At 43.9% G+C, this 15,489-nt stretch overlaps 1 protein-coding gene across 1 annotated transcript in view; it reads left to right on the top strand.

The window, feature by feature from the left end:
- Positions 1-290: 290 nt before the first annotated feature.
- The window catches only part of TFAP2D (transcription factor AP-2 delta), a 126,479-nt gene continuing 111,280 nt past the window's right edge, over positions 291-15,489 (top strand). The window contains exons 1-2 of the mRNA XM_078646727.1: positions 291-873; positions 6,929-6,989. Coding sequence (XP_078502853.1) covers positions 409-873; positions 6,929-6,989 — 526 coding nt within the window. The 5' untranslated portion in view covers positions 291-408. The remainder of the gene's footprint in view (positions 874-6,928; positions 6,990-15,489) is intronic.

Below are 15,489 nucleotides of genomic sequence, written 5' to 3'. Positions count from 1 at the left end.
TGTGTCAGACAGGTGCATGCATCTTCCTTATGATATGTGTGCCAGCCACTTTGCTGTGTTTCATAGAGGTGCGTGCATACGTTTCCCTTCTGATGTGCGTGTGTGTAGTTTTGCTATGTCTCGTGTGCATGCATTCTTCTTGTGATGTGTGTGCGTGTCACTGCTGTGCCTCGAAGAGCTCGTCTCCTCGTCCCTCCATCCTGTGCTGCCTCCTCGTCAGGTCTGCCTTCCAGCAGGAGGACACGAACATCAGAGTCCCGTTTGTTGGGTGCTAGAGGGCATGGGATCCGCTGTCTTGTTCTAGGCGCTTTGTTGTGTCAGGGTGCCGTTGACGTGCACGCATCTTTTTAAGCTCTTGCTTGCTTCCCCCCGCAGATACGTCACGACGGATCAAACAGCTACCGCCTGATGCAGCTGGGGTGCCTGGAGTCCGTGGCCAACTCCACCGTCGCCTACTCCTCCACCTCCCCGCTGGCCTACTCGGCGGCGGGCACCGAGTTCGCCTCGCCCTACTTCTCGGCCAACCACCAGTACACGCCGCTGCACCACCAGTCCTTCCACTACGAGTTCCAGCACGGCCACCCGGGGGTGAACCCCGAGGCCTACTCGCTGAACTCGCTGCACCACTCGCAGCAGTACTACCACCAGCAGATCCACCACGCCGAGCCCGACTTCCTGAACCTGCAGCATGCGCGCGCGCTCAAGTCCTCGTGCCTGGACGAGCAGCGGCGCGAGCTGGGCTGCCTGGAGGCCTACCGCCGCCACGACCTGTCGCTGGTCAGCCACGGCTCCCAGTACGGCATGCACCCGGACCAGAGGCTGCTGCCGGGGGGCGGCCTGGGCCTGGCCGGCTCCGGGGCCGACGAGCTGCAGGTAAACGTGGCGCAGAGGCCCCCCGCGCTGCATGTGATGGGGGGTATTTTGTGGGCAGGGAAACAGTGTTAGGGGGCCTGTGGCACGGAAGTGAATCAGAGCAGACAGGGAGAGGGGTCAGTGAAAGAGCCCAGGAGCAGAAGTGAAACAGAGTACAAGGGGGGAGTGCCTCAAAGTGAAAGGAGGGCAGGGAAATAGTGCAAGGGGGCAGTGACGCCCAAGTGAATGAGAGAACAGGGGTAGGAATGAAAAAAGTGTAAGGTAAGGCTGTGAAACAGTGCAAGGGCCAGTGAAACAAAGTCCACGAGCAGAAGGGAATCGGAGCACAAAGGGGGAAATGAAGTGTAAGTGGGGGTAGTAAAACGGATCTTGACGAGAAGTGGGACAGAGCACAAAGGGGGAGTAAAAAAGTGCAAGGGGGCTGGGGAAATACAGGTCGCAGTCAGAAGGGTATGAAACGGAGATCACACCCAGAGGCAGAGAACACGAGGACACAAGCAGGAGAAGCAAACCACATAGCACGCGAAGCGGCAATAAAAGAGAGGTACAAACAATAGAAGTAAAACACACCGTAAACATGACAAGGAACACTAACAGAAGGAGCAAATCAGAGAGCACAGACATGGATCGCGAAACAGAATACAAGTCTGGGCAGTGAAACTGGTGTCACAAGCTGGAGGAGTGAGAGAGCACAGGCAGGTGTGGCGAACCAAAGACAGGCAGGGATAACGAAACAGGCAGTGCATATGAGGACAGTGAGGATGAGACAGAGCATACGCAGTAGCAGAAGAAAAAGCATATTCAGTGGAAATTCAAAAGATCACAGGCAAGGGCAGTGGAACAGAACACAGACGTAAGTGAAATAGCACACACAGGAGAAGTGAAATACAAAGCACGGTTAGGGGCAGCAAAAAGAAGAGCACATGAGTAGAAGGGAGGACCCGCAGGGCCCTCCCTTCTTCTCACATGTATTAGCAGTGAAAGAGAGCGCACCTTTACGGGCAGTGAAGCAGAGAACACACACAGGTCAGAGAATAGTAGCACTCTGTCGTGGACCGTGAAATAAAGAGGCTAAACGGGCCAATGAAACAGGACACCAGAAGAAGAAGTGTGACAGATAAGCAGACCACATCAGGGAAACACAAAACAATCTAGGGCATTGGAACAGATAAGTCAGAGGTATTGAGAGAGAAAACACGGACAGTGAAACAGAGAGCAAAAGGTGTGAATAGAAAGCACTGGCAAAAATGAGAAACACATGGCACAGTCAAGGGTCAGAAAGCTCTTGTAGGAGGGGGAAGTGGAACACAGAACACAGGAAGAGGAAGTGAATAAGTTGCACAGGGAGAGGCAGTAGAACGCAGGGCACTGTCTGGATAGGAGTGCGTAAGGAGCACTGGCAGTGAACGTGAAACGCAGAACACTAGCAGGGACAGTGAGACACGTAGCACAGGGAGGGGAAAATGAACAGTGGACACAGGAAGCGGAAGTGAAGTAGATTGCAGTGGTAGTGTAATGCAGGGCATAGTAAGAGGAAGTGAAATTGGGTGCACAGGTAGGGAAAGTGTAACACATTGCACAGGCAAGGACAGTGAAATCCTTGACACTGTCAGGGCAGTGCAGCAGAGAGGAAAGGTAGTGTGGCGGTGAAGAGCACAGATAGGGGACGGGAGAACCAGCATAGGCAGGTGCACTGAAACCCACGGCTCGGGCAGGTGGAGAGCGCCTGAGAGCCCATGAAGGGAAGTGAAATAGATTGCACGGGCAGTGAAACACTTGGCGCAGAGAGGGTTAGGGGAGAAGAGTGGCATGGCGGTGCCACACCAATCACACGCAGCACACTCATCAGATGACAACATTACAGCGGGGCAGGCCAGCTGCAGCACTCTGTTTCATGCAGACGAATGTGCAGGCCAAGCTCTACCTGTGTGAAGGGCACTCACAAACCAAATATAGTTTCCAGCTGCCGCATTTATTTAATATTCAAGACAATAACACAAGGGCTTTTTATGCCCGACTCATACACACGCATAGTACCTACATATGAGCGTTGATAGTGTTAAATCAGGTTCCTTCTCTCGTCATGGATAGACACTTTGCATCATATAATGAACTATAAGGCCTCTTGCAACACGTATCCTTTATTAATTAATAGGGTATTAGCAGAAGGTTTGAAAGGAAAATATATGTATATATTGGTAAATAGCTATCAGGCATGCGTGATATAGAAAGATATATAACATATTCGGTGTCACATGAAAACAGAAGAGTGTGTATACTCCATCCCGCATTTGTGTACCCTACAGGGGGAAGTATACATGTCTTTATAGGTGTATATAATGTGCACACATACAAGAGAGGTGTGCATATATACTCACCCACGTGTGTATGTGAGATATATACTTGCGGGTGCACTTATATATGTGTGTCCATACGAATATATAATACACACATACGTGTGTGCATGAACAATATAGAAATCCCACACTCATGCATACATAGACCCATGAAATAAAGTCTGCATGTAGACTTACTCGCATGTTTAAAATACATCAAATGAAACACTCGTGTAAACACACACACATTGAACACCCTCACGCATTTCCGCACAACAGAATACAATACCCCAAATAAGAAACACAAAGTACCTTCGCTTTGTATCGCGTGTATTCACAAAAGGTACTATAATCCCTTCTTTAAAGGCGCTCCACTGAGCCGTGCACGGCAGGGACGGCCCTGGCTGGCCATCAAACCAGAGAGGACACACATTGGAAGTTTGGAACACAACTCTCAAGAGAAGAGCAAAACTTCCGCCTCGCGCCGGAGCGCGCGAGGTCAAAGCCGCGGCGCCGTTAACGTGACTTTCTAAACTTGACGGCAGATTCTGCGTTCAGACGCTGCAGGCCCCGGCTCCAGCGCGAGCCCCATACGTCGAAAACCCGAGAGAAAGGGCTGAAGGAGCCTGCCATTCTGCGCCCGGCTCGGCTAAACCAGATTTACTCCCGCTTTCTGCGGCCACGTCTGCTCTTGATTTGTTTTGTCCCTGTACAAATTTCGCCCCATTGCCTGGCACAAAGACGGGGCATTTTTCAAAAGAGGGGATTAGGAAATTTGCAAGAGGCCGGACAAAGAGTAAATCCCGTGCAAAAGAGCACCGTAGTTTATCCAATTTACGACTTAGTGCCATTCAACTGGTCATTAATGCAATGTCATCCGACCAGACAACATGCTCGGCCGCTTGGAGGAGGAAGAGGGGCGAGTTAAAGCACGGGGACAAAGGTATTTGTAAACTGTAATTCTGTGAAATACATGCCCAATATTAACATAGCCGTCATTATAATTATGAACGAGGATAAATAAAATAGTAGCAATTTTGGTAATAATAATAGTAGTAATAGAAATTATAGCGATAATATTAACAAAAAGAACAACAATGATAGTAATATGATCAATAATAATAATAAAAATAACAATAATAATAATGATTATTATTACTACAACGACTATTATTATTATGGTTGTTATTGTTATTATTTTACCTATATGCTGATCTAAATCCAGGAGCTCTGAAGTTTATTCCCAGCTTTCCCACTTGACCATGTTGTGTGTTTTTTAGGGTATCAGTGTCTCCATTCCTTTACCCAGGCATAACACAGTGAACGTTTAGAAACATATTAAAAGTGTCTGCTTCCGCTTTTTAAGTATTATTGGCATTATTATTATTATTTAATAATAAAAATAGGGTGGGTGGCTCTGGTTAAGGTGTTTGTTTCAATTACATTATAATCTATCTAAACTTTCAAAGGGAATCAGTTATTTTGTAACGTATTGGACAGTTTCTCATTCTCTTCACGTACCTACATATTTGCAATTTGGGGCAGTCAGAGGTGCAGTTGAGAGCAAGTTTTGGTCAGAGGTCATGTTTCTTGGATACAGGGACAGCTGCACTGCCCTCTGACCGTCACTGAGGTGCGCAGAGATGTACACACTGTCCGCCATCTTGTGTCTGATCCGGGCCTACTCGTAGATTGCTTATTCGCAGCACTATGAATTACTCCCAGGGACGCTTCAAGAGGGTTAGCGAGGAAACCTGCCATTCCTGGCCCCTCTTACTCCTTAAAAAGTTCATCAGCATCCCCTCATTTGGAATGCACCGAATGTAAATGAGTCTCCCCCGAGCGGAATGCTAAGTGGGCGCCATTGGTGCGGAGGGCGCAGGAGTCAGAGGAACAGATGCAAGGAGTCTCGGGGCATTGGCCTCATCTTTCAGGCCCCTAAAAAGATTTGCCATGGCCCACAAAGAGAACTGTCACACCTTTGCCCATCAGAGCCGTAATGTATGCGGCTTGGCCCTCCCCTCCTGCCCGAGCCCGATAATCACTTTAAGGCCCGGCGCTCAGAGGCAGCCGTGACTGGCCCTGAAAGGCAGGGCCTCGCTTCCTCGTCTGTTTATGTTTTAACAAGGCCGAGCTGTTTATGTCCGCCTGGTTCCGTCGCGCGAGGGCCGGCGCTTCACGCCACCTTCCTCCCTTTGCGGCCTAGTAACTGAACCACCTGTTAGTGCGACCTCGACTGCCCTGCATATGCATAATGGGGCTTGGATTTGAGTGCGCACAGCCTTGACACAGACAAGCCCTATAAGGTGTACACGGTGTGTTGTCAGCCACTGTTGTGAACTTGGCTTGCAGAGTGCACACAGACTCGTCCTATAAGGTGTACACAGTGCGCTGCTTTAATCAGCTTAAAAAGGTACCTTTATGCACATGGGAAATTACCTGCAGTGCACACGCAGCAAATCATGGTGCTAATGTCTGGAGAATGTTCCCGCGTGTCTACTACACACAATCCGTTGTTCGAGTATTTATAGTGTAAGTGTAGCACTCTTGTGGTCAGAATCAGCGTCAATTTATAAAGCAAGTTTGCATGGTGCACTCAATGCACATTGTTAAAGATACTGTTAATTACGTAGCCAGACGCGGCGCAGATCCATGCAGAATATTCGCACCTTTCTATTACACGCAGCAATCTATGACTTGTAGGATGGGCCATACGTATACTAGAATCATATTAAAAAAAACACCCAGTAACACATATTGTATTCAAATATCAGCTTCGCCAATGGTGTATGTATATATGTGTGTGTTTATCCCATACAACATCAGTGTATGTCTATGATGTAAAGACACGAACCATAACTCACTTTTTTGTAGTCCACAGTTTTATTAGACACATTAGATTATCTAAAGGCAGGCATTGCAGATAAAGAGAACAGAGCTCATGATCTCACCTGCGGGGAGTGCACTCTCGTGTGTGCATGCACAGATATCCACAGGCATGTGCGCGCATCCATTGCTCGTGTGTGCACATAGACACCATTGCAGCACGTTGTCACGCACAAGCCATGTTGAGTGAGCGATGGCACGTTCCCTTGGTTGCACACGTCAGCAGCCCAGAGAACGTCTTCATCGTACTCAACATGTATGTGCGCCAGGCCTAGTACAAACAACCGGCCGAGGCGCAGCAGATTCACACAGGATGCCCTTACACTGTTCCACCTGCACACGAAGGCGGTTATTTACAAGCCCCTTGCCCCGCCGGTGCCTCACTTCTAATATGGGTAACGCACCGGCGGCGCAAGGGGCTTAAGCCCCAAAGAGGTGTATATATAGTCTGGCTGGCGCGCGCTAGAAGAAGCCATGATATCCTCAAATGCGTTCAAGGTAGACATTCCATCAAGTGCGCGTTTGACCACAACTCCTGCATGGACGGGAGCTTGCAAAGTGCACCTGCTGGTCATATCCCATGGCTACTAGCGCTTTTCCTGTTTTACAAAGTGTATCTGTTCTAGGCGCTGTATAAAGAATGCTCGATGTTCTTGTGTGTGTAGATACAATGGCGTGTTACCTTGGAACAAGCACGTTGCACGTGTCATGGCTTGAATGGAAATAGAACGCGCTCCCTGGACCGAGCGCAGACGCTATCCGCCGGCTGCGCAGCGCTCTACATCAGACCACGGCCAGAGTTGTAACTTGTGTGTCTGCGTGCTTTGTTGCAGGGCTCGATGGAGGCGCAGTGCGGCCTGGTCCTCAACGGGCAGGGCGGCGTCATCAGGAGAGGTAAGTGTCTCGCCAGACTTGCACAGGTTTAAGCAGAAAGACAGGAGGTACAGCGGTTGTTGGGCGATTATTAATAAAGACACGTGCTTTGTGCAGGCTTAGGTTCAAATATGTGAAACTGCGACACGCAAACAATAGCTTGTCTGGAAATGTGTAGTGCGCAACGCGCTCGAAGGGTATCCAAGCGCAAAACACGCCAACCCATGATAAATCATTTCTGCGTCAATCTCTTCTCCCTCCATTCTCACTTCCTTGGTTCCTAAATTCTTTAATTCGTCCTTTCTTAACCTACGATAACTTCCGGCCTTCCTTTATTAATTCGTGATTAATTAGTTTGTCTTATATTCCCTACCTCATCCATTCCTCACTCTCTCCATTCGTTCATCCATTACACATCCCACCATTCCCTCCCTACACGACCACCAACTATCGCTTTATCGAATACATTTATTGTACACAATGTTCCGAGTTAAACCTACAAGCTACTTCCATTAACTTACAGATATATGTTAATGGAGAATGGGAACAAAACTGCTATCTAATATCGACCTTCGATGTATTCTGTATAGAATTTTTGGTTCTTTATTTTCTAAATACGACCGAGATATTTTGTTGATTTTTTCTTATTCTAACTAAAAGCTAAGTGTCAAGACATGGAATAAAATCCACAAAAGGCGGGGCCCTCGTCGGTGTGTACAGATCGCGATCCTGCGACACTACATTGGCGACGACGTCTGTCCTCAAGCGCGACTCCGGCCTCAGGATCTAAATCACCCGAAAGCTGAAAATTAATAATGTTAGAAACCAACCTAAACTAATGGCCGTCCGTTTAGAGGAGTCGAAAATGGAGATGTACTAGTTAATTGCATATTATTACATTATATACAAATACTACTATTTGAAATATATATATATACATTTACAAAACAGAAATCACATACATCACATCGAGAGGCTTTATTTACAAGCACCAACAGCATTTAAAAGGCAGAGAATACAAAAATGGCGGGCACACCAATTTGGGTAGAACTATTTGTGTAGCCATTAGTATCTGTCAAATAGGATCAATGCGTATTTGTTTATATATGTGGGTAGCGACTTAGAGACGGACAGACAGAGGAGCTCAAGAGTGGTTAAAGACGCCTCCTCTCTTTGGAGCTGTCGGGACTCTTCTCGCACCTCACACCGCTCCTCTCCGGAGTTTTGGGGACTCTTTTCGCCTCTCATACCACTCCTCCCCGGAGTTGTGAGGACTCCTGATGCACCTCACACCGCTCCTCTCCGGAGTTGTGGGGACTTCTGCACACCGCTTCTCTTTTCGGAGATGTGGGGACCCTTCTCGCACCTCACACCGCTCGCCACTTCAAGGCCGCATGGTGGAATCACGCCCACACTGTGGCGGCGGCTGGACGTGCGTGTCTGGGCCGGGCGTGGGGTGGCAGGAGGGAGCGCCAGGAAAAACCGTTAGGATTAGCGCTGAAAGGATGCGCCGGGCACTCCGAGGCTGGTGCAGATGGTACCGACGGGCAGCACCCGCCGCCCTAATCCCCTCTGCGCGTGGGCATCCCTTCCAAGACCCGGCGGGTCCCGCCCAGGGCGGCAGCTGCACCAGAGCACTCTGAGCGGCTGAACTCGGATTGTCGAATACTTCTCTGCTACTCCTAATATGGCGGCCACTCCTCACTATAACAATACAAACATGGACAACAATAATGAAAGATACTATTATAATAATGCAAAGATAACAACGGCTTAACAAATGTAAATAAGGCGCCCAGGTCTAATGTTTACAGACGAATACGGACGGAAATGTATTTCCCTGTCTGTATTTATTTTTAAATATGGATAACAATGGAAAGTAGGTATTTTTTAATTGAATTTAAAGTTGACAGTCAAGATTACTAGGCCAATAGTTCAGATTGAGAGATTAGGGACTTTTAGAAAAGGGGGATAGTTTGCTGATGCAGTTTACAGAGTTGCAGATCAGCGTATGTGTGTGTACTTCATCACTCACATTTACATAAGAGGTACTGATGAATAACATACGCATTAAAACCCATTCAGGCATTGAAGCAAGAGCGTAATTGAATACATTAAATATAAAGAGAAATATTGTAGATGCAGCTTTGTTATTTCACAAACCCCCAAATAAATATACAATGAACACAGAAAAAATGTTCAGAAAATAAATACGGATAAATGAAGTCTGAAATGCCAAAATCAATAACATACCATAAAACCGGGGATCATTAAATATAATACTACTTCAGTGACCATGTACGGGATAAAGTAGTCCATGGTTTATGTTGTAAGGATAGTGCAAGCCCCCAAGGAGGTCTGCAACCGTTCATAGGAAGGAGGCCGCAGTCGAAGTTCCTTTGTAAGGTGACTTACAATATCCTTATAATGTACCGTAGGGAATACCTTATTCCTTATAATACATACTCACACTCTAACCCTTCCCACAAACCGCTTAAATCCTTGACGTGTTTCTCTTTGATATAAAAGAGGATGTTTGCAAACATAAAGAATAAAGGTACACTCTCTAGTCCAGTTGCAAACACACCAAAAAGCAGTTAGATATTTGTTGTAAAATATATTTGAAACAGTTTAATATAAGTCAGAGTTAAACATGCTGTGGCTCAGAATGTTTAGAAACATGGATAGATTCTCTCATCCCCATAATTACTCAGAGCATGCAAAAAATAAACAGGTTGCTATAAAGATCTCATTTTTGCTAAACACTGTTCACCTAGAAAGACAGAGCAGAATGAAAAGCCAGATTTTGTAATTTAAACTGCAGCTGTAATTATACTCCATGTCCAGCCTTCTCCCCTTGGATTTTCGCTCTAGAATCAGGCATTTCGAATCAAAACTCAGTTATAATCAGGGCCACCTGAATTATGCAATATTGCGACTGTGACTTTTTTACATAATGGTAGATTTGTAGCATTTGCCACATAATCCAGTTTCTGCTACATAATCTTGAAATTTTCACATAAAAAATGTTGTTTCTAGCTCAAATAGTAAAAAAGTTACTACAATGCAGTGACACGTGTTGCAGCACAGTAGAAGGTCCTTTGCAAGGTTGACTAGTCACCTTTCTGTTGCTTATTTCTATATTTTGCTGTTAAACTGGTACTAAAGAGGTGCAACCAATGCCCAAACATTGTTAACAAGTGCAAAAACATGACAAAATAATGAATACTGTCACCAAATGTGCAGCACTATGCCACATAATTTGCCTTTTCTTGCTGCATAATTTACTCAACTGTGCTGCATAATTTGACACTCCCTTTCTACATAATTCCAGTGGCACGAGCTATAATACATTGTTACAGTTGAGCAGCTACATCATTTCTTTATTACAGGCAACTAGAGATGTCACAAGCCACCTATAATAAGGAAATTGCAGATATCCGTTTTGACAGGAATTGTAGACTCCCATGTATTTTATTTTTATTATTGTCGTTATTAGAAGTAACAGTATTAGAAGTAGCATTGGTATTAGCTTCATTGTTATTATCACTCATGATATAGGGTATAGTTTACCGGTTGGCATTATGATTTAGTATATCATTAAATCAATCTATCTATCTATCTATCTATCTATCTATCTATCTATCTATCTATCTATCTATCTATCTATCTATGATATACAATGGCACCTCTGTATTTATTGTTATTTTCTTTACTTCATGAGCACATTTTGTTTCTTCGGTCCTTTCAGTATTGCGTGGCAATCTGCACACAACTTCACAAAAACCTAGTTCACTTTTCATTGATATTTGATTGAACAATTAGGTCAGATTTGTCTATAGGGGAAAACGTTATAGGGGTTTGGGTGCCAACACGATTTCTCAATTTTAATAGCAACAGGCTCATCTAAGATAAGATACAGAAAGAAAAGCCTAAATCGATGGACATGAAATTGTGAATACATCTAGGTCAGTTACGTTTGTGTGCTCTTCCGCATTTGGTGTAAATACATTTGTTTTTCTGTAGGTTTAAAAAAAACTTAGCTGCGTTGACAGAAAATAACCAGAAATCTAAAGGCATTCAAAACTTTGGAATATTATGCATGACTGGCCGTTCACAACTCATATTTTGCTCTGCCTGCCATTTTGTGACACTTCACGCTGATCACAGAGTGTTTTAAAGTCTGTGGACATTTCTGAAAAAAATACATTTTGGGGCATGGAGTACAGAACTGTCACACCGTAACCCATGTAGAACCTGGGGTCAGGGAACATGATTCAGAGTGACATAGTAGAGTAAATGGTCATAGTGACATAGTACAGTCAATGGCTGTACCCAGAGGGTGTTTTGTTAGGGAACTTAACAGAGGCCATTGCCAAAGGCTGAGTGGATTAATTAATGACGTTTTAGGACAGCTTACAGGGAGTGGTGAATGGCCATGTACAGTAGGCACTATGGACTAAACACGTGACACGTTCAAAGACTACATACAAGCACCAGGAGTTGCTGGGAACAGCAAAGTACTGAACACAGTGGGCGTTAAGGCCTGGTTCCTGAGCTGTGGGTATTAACAATTGCCAAAACCTGAACTCAATACCCGTTGGCAAAGCCAGTGTTCACACTGTGAGAAATGGGGGATGGGAGTACTGGGCCTAAGGAAGCAAGTTATCTAAAAGAACTGCTGAAAAATTACATTAAAGAAAACATTGATTTAGGAACAATTAAAAATTATAATAAAAAAGAAATGTCCCAAAAAAGCAAAATCACTGGATGGGACATTATTGCTAAGATCTAAAAACCAACAGCTGAAATTCACTAGTTATGATGAGCCATGAAATCAGAAGCACCCTCAAGGCGCTACTTGTGACTGTATATGACATGAGAACTCCCAATTCAGGTGGGCTTGGGTAAAGGGTTACTGGATGTACAACCTTGAGAACGTGTGCATGATTCACGAATGGTGACTGCGTCTGGTTTCTGTTCACTGTAAGGAAAGAGCAAATGTCCATCTTAAAGCAGCCAGGCCCAGTCCAGGTTCATGCATCAAATGAAGTCTGCAAACATCTGTGGGCTCCGGTTGTTTCCTGCCCAGCTATCTATACATTGTCTTTTTAAACAACAACAACACTACTCAATGAAGTTAAACCAACACCTGGGAAACATGCAAAAGAAAATATGCTGCACACATTCCAAATTTGGTGCAAATTATTCCAGCTATTTGTACAGGTCACTTTCTTGGTCAATCTACACAAAATTTTAAAGTATCATAGAAAACTAGATTTTTTTTTTAAACTAAGGTGTGTGCAGAATTATCTAACAGTGTTAAAGTTATCAGCAAAATAAATCCGATTTTCTTATGGAATACGTGACAAAATCATAGTGAAAGAGTGGATCTACTGTAGGGTAGGTGTGCACAGTAAGAGAAGTACCCTCGAAGTACCTAAGCCCTCCCATTTTTTGTATTTCTCCGTACAAAGAGGTAAGCATCCATTGTATTTTACTTAGAACGCTCACCCACACACCACTGTGGCATGCTTCATCCTTGAGTTCATGTCCGGTCATCTAGTACCCCCAGATAGGCTCACTCCTTTCATTTCACAGATGGGAAGGGGGGCTCTTTGATTATATGTGGGTTACAGGTTTTTTTATTTGTAATATTAATTTAGTCTTTGGGCCCCCTGATACTATTTTAATTTCCCCAGGAGGACTTTAGACTGGGTTAAAAACATATAGCGATGTGAGTAGAGAAAGATGAAACTCCCACATCTAAATGGGGTGTCAACATGTTTCATCCAGGTTTACGAGGTGTCCCTAAGGGTCTACTGGCTTCTTCAGGACCATGAAGAATCCCTCTAAATGAGGCTCTCTTGGAGTCCTACACCCTTACACACTTGTACTTTTGTTCCAAATGTATCATTCACACACATAGAAAGCAACACTTTGGTTGACTGCGCTCAGGTAATTTCCGGCACCTGTTACCTGCAAAAAACAAGGGGACAACATAATATAGCTTTGATCAAAATCAATGACTGATTTGGCGAACTGTGTTGCCATGCACACACTATTTCTTGTGTTCGATGTGCATAGTCTGGCCATTCTGGATTCATACATCTTGGACCACTATGCCGCCACCTCCCTACGTTGACTTTAAACTCAAGTACGTGTCATACCACAATAACTCTCATTCAAAGTTGTGTGTGTTGTCTTACCATCTAGTTGGGGTATGTGCTTATTTGTATTATGGTTTGTGCAGAATTATCAAACCATGCCAAAATTATCAGCAAGAAAAATTTGCTTTTCTTCTGGAAAAAATGTCAAAGCTATAATTACGGAGATGCTATTGTGTATCTACTTTAGTTGTTCATATGTATAAGCCACTTGAGTGAAAATAAAGGAGGTCAAGTAATCATTTTGCAAGAAAAATAGTTGAAAGATGAAATGTTTTGTTGTTTTTTTCTGCAGCTTAACTTACTTGAGGAATGACTGCTTACTGCCTCACAGAGCCGATTTATTTTGTATACTCACAAAGTTAATTCCAAGTGATTTTCCACTGGATGAGTATTTTCTTTATAGCTTCTACAAATGCAAAAGTGACTTTCCACCTCTTGTTGAACAGGAGACTCCAGTCTTGATATATTTGCAAGTCCTTTAGGGGCAGTTCGGATTTTTTGAAGGGAGATATGTAGAGTCTATATTTTTGCAGTCAGAAATGTTAATATCTGTTTAATGGGGACCACTATTTTTGCTATAGGCAGCTTCTGATGTCAAAATATGTCTCGAATAAGAAAATTACCTGACTACTAAGTTGTAATAACTTATTACATATGAGTAGTGCTATGACGGCCCATGTAAGGGTGCTGCTGCCCGTATGAAGCTCTTCCCAATCCAAGGAAAGTAGAAGGTATAGACACCGGCCATGCTTTCCATGGAGGTGAGGCTGGAGTTGATAGCATTGTGCCTCTGAGAGAGCAGAGGTCACACAGCAGCATAGCTGGCTGCCGCCGACTCTCAGAGAGGAGAGGGCACACAAGCAGACTCAGCCCCCTTCTGCATGCCATTGTGGGAATTTGAGGTGAGGGAAGCACTGAGAAATGGAATAACACCCCCAATGGGGTACATTTAAAGGATACCGCAAGTGACCAGATTCCCATGTCTCTCTAAAGGCATTCAACCGTCAGTCAAGCGTCTTCATACTGCATGTGACTTGTAATATCCTTTTAATGTAAATGCATAAAATGCTCTACTGGACTTAAATATGCAATAGAACACCAGTAGAACATACTCAAATAATATTTTGGAAATAACGATTAAACATTATTATGAATAACATTATTATTATTGTTGTTGTTGTTGTTGTTATTATATGTCTAAGATATAATTTACAGCTGCACACAGCACATGCTTTTAATGGCTATTTGGCAAAAATGATCCTGAAACCAGCGGCCTGTGTCCATTTGTAATAACATCTTGTTTTTTTATATAACATCTCATGTGATACATCTTCCATTTCTACACACTGAAAATAGCAGCTGCTCCTATTTCCCAATTTAGGATTCTCAGTTTACAGATCCTCACAAGGCTCTAATCTGACTCTGCCTTACCAGGATTCAGACATGTACACTTCAGATCAACACTTATGTCAGCAGCAAACATTCAACTCGCTGAGCTATGCTGTCAGCTATCTTTACATATAAAACAAAAACTAGGCTAGCCCCTGTACCACCAGCAGCTAGGAAGATCTGTAGAACATTGTAGAACAATGGCCCTGGGGATTCACTCTGGGTGACAGGTCTAAAGTTTATATAAACATGGCATAAATAAGCATGACACTGTTGCTGGAATACAATTGTATTCATTGTTTCATAATTAAGCGGCACTGGAGGACCACATTATGTGGCAAGTTTCACTGAATTATGTGACAAGTAAAGAAAAAGTACGTTGCTTAATCTGGCACATTTTATAGCAGTATTATTTCACTATTTTGTCACTTTAGGACAGATTAATAGCATCTGGCCAACTGTTTCACGTTACTAGTGCCAGTGTAACTCCTAACTACAACATTACCACTTACCTTTTCCAATATCCCCACCACAGGTGGCACTGTTTTCAGTACCTTTTGATCCATTTGACCTTGAAACATTTTTTTAGGTAAAATATATAAATTGTGCAGCAGAGGTGGATAATGTGGTGAATTCATAACTATGTTAAAAATGCTGACGCTGCAGAATTGGCAGAGTTCTGTGGGTCTGATAAGTAAATGTTTCATTTTCCTGTATTGTTGAGTTAGTTAAAATCATTACAAAACAATATTATCAGTTACAAAAGAGGTTCAAATGTGGCCAAAGTAACGTGCAAACCCTGTTGTCTAATTTAGCACCTACGTTTCAGTAAAATGACCAAGCAGAACAAGATGCAGAGTGCCTTTGAGTCGTGATTTTTAAAACTGTTTTGAATAATCGCAACCACTTTTAAGGAACTAAATATGTTTTCTTTTTTGTTAAAGGATGTATTTTACAAATCA

Source organism: Lissotriton helveticus, chromosome 6, assembly GCF_964261635.1.
Source record: "Lissotriton helveticus chromosome 6, aLisHel1.1, whole genome shotgun sequence".
In the NCBI taxonomy this organism is placed as follows: Eukaryota; Metazoa; Chordata; class Amphibia; order Caudata; family Salamandridae; genus Lissotriton; species Lissotriton helveticus.
The sequence above is the reverse complement of the archived record's forward strand: the minus strand, read 5'-3'. Positions and strand labels throughout refer to the sequence as shown.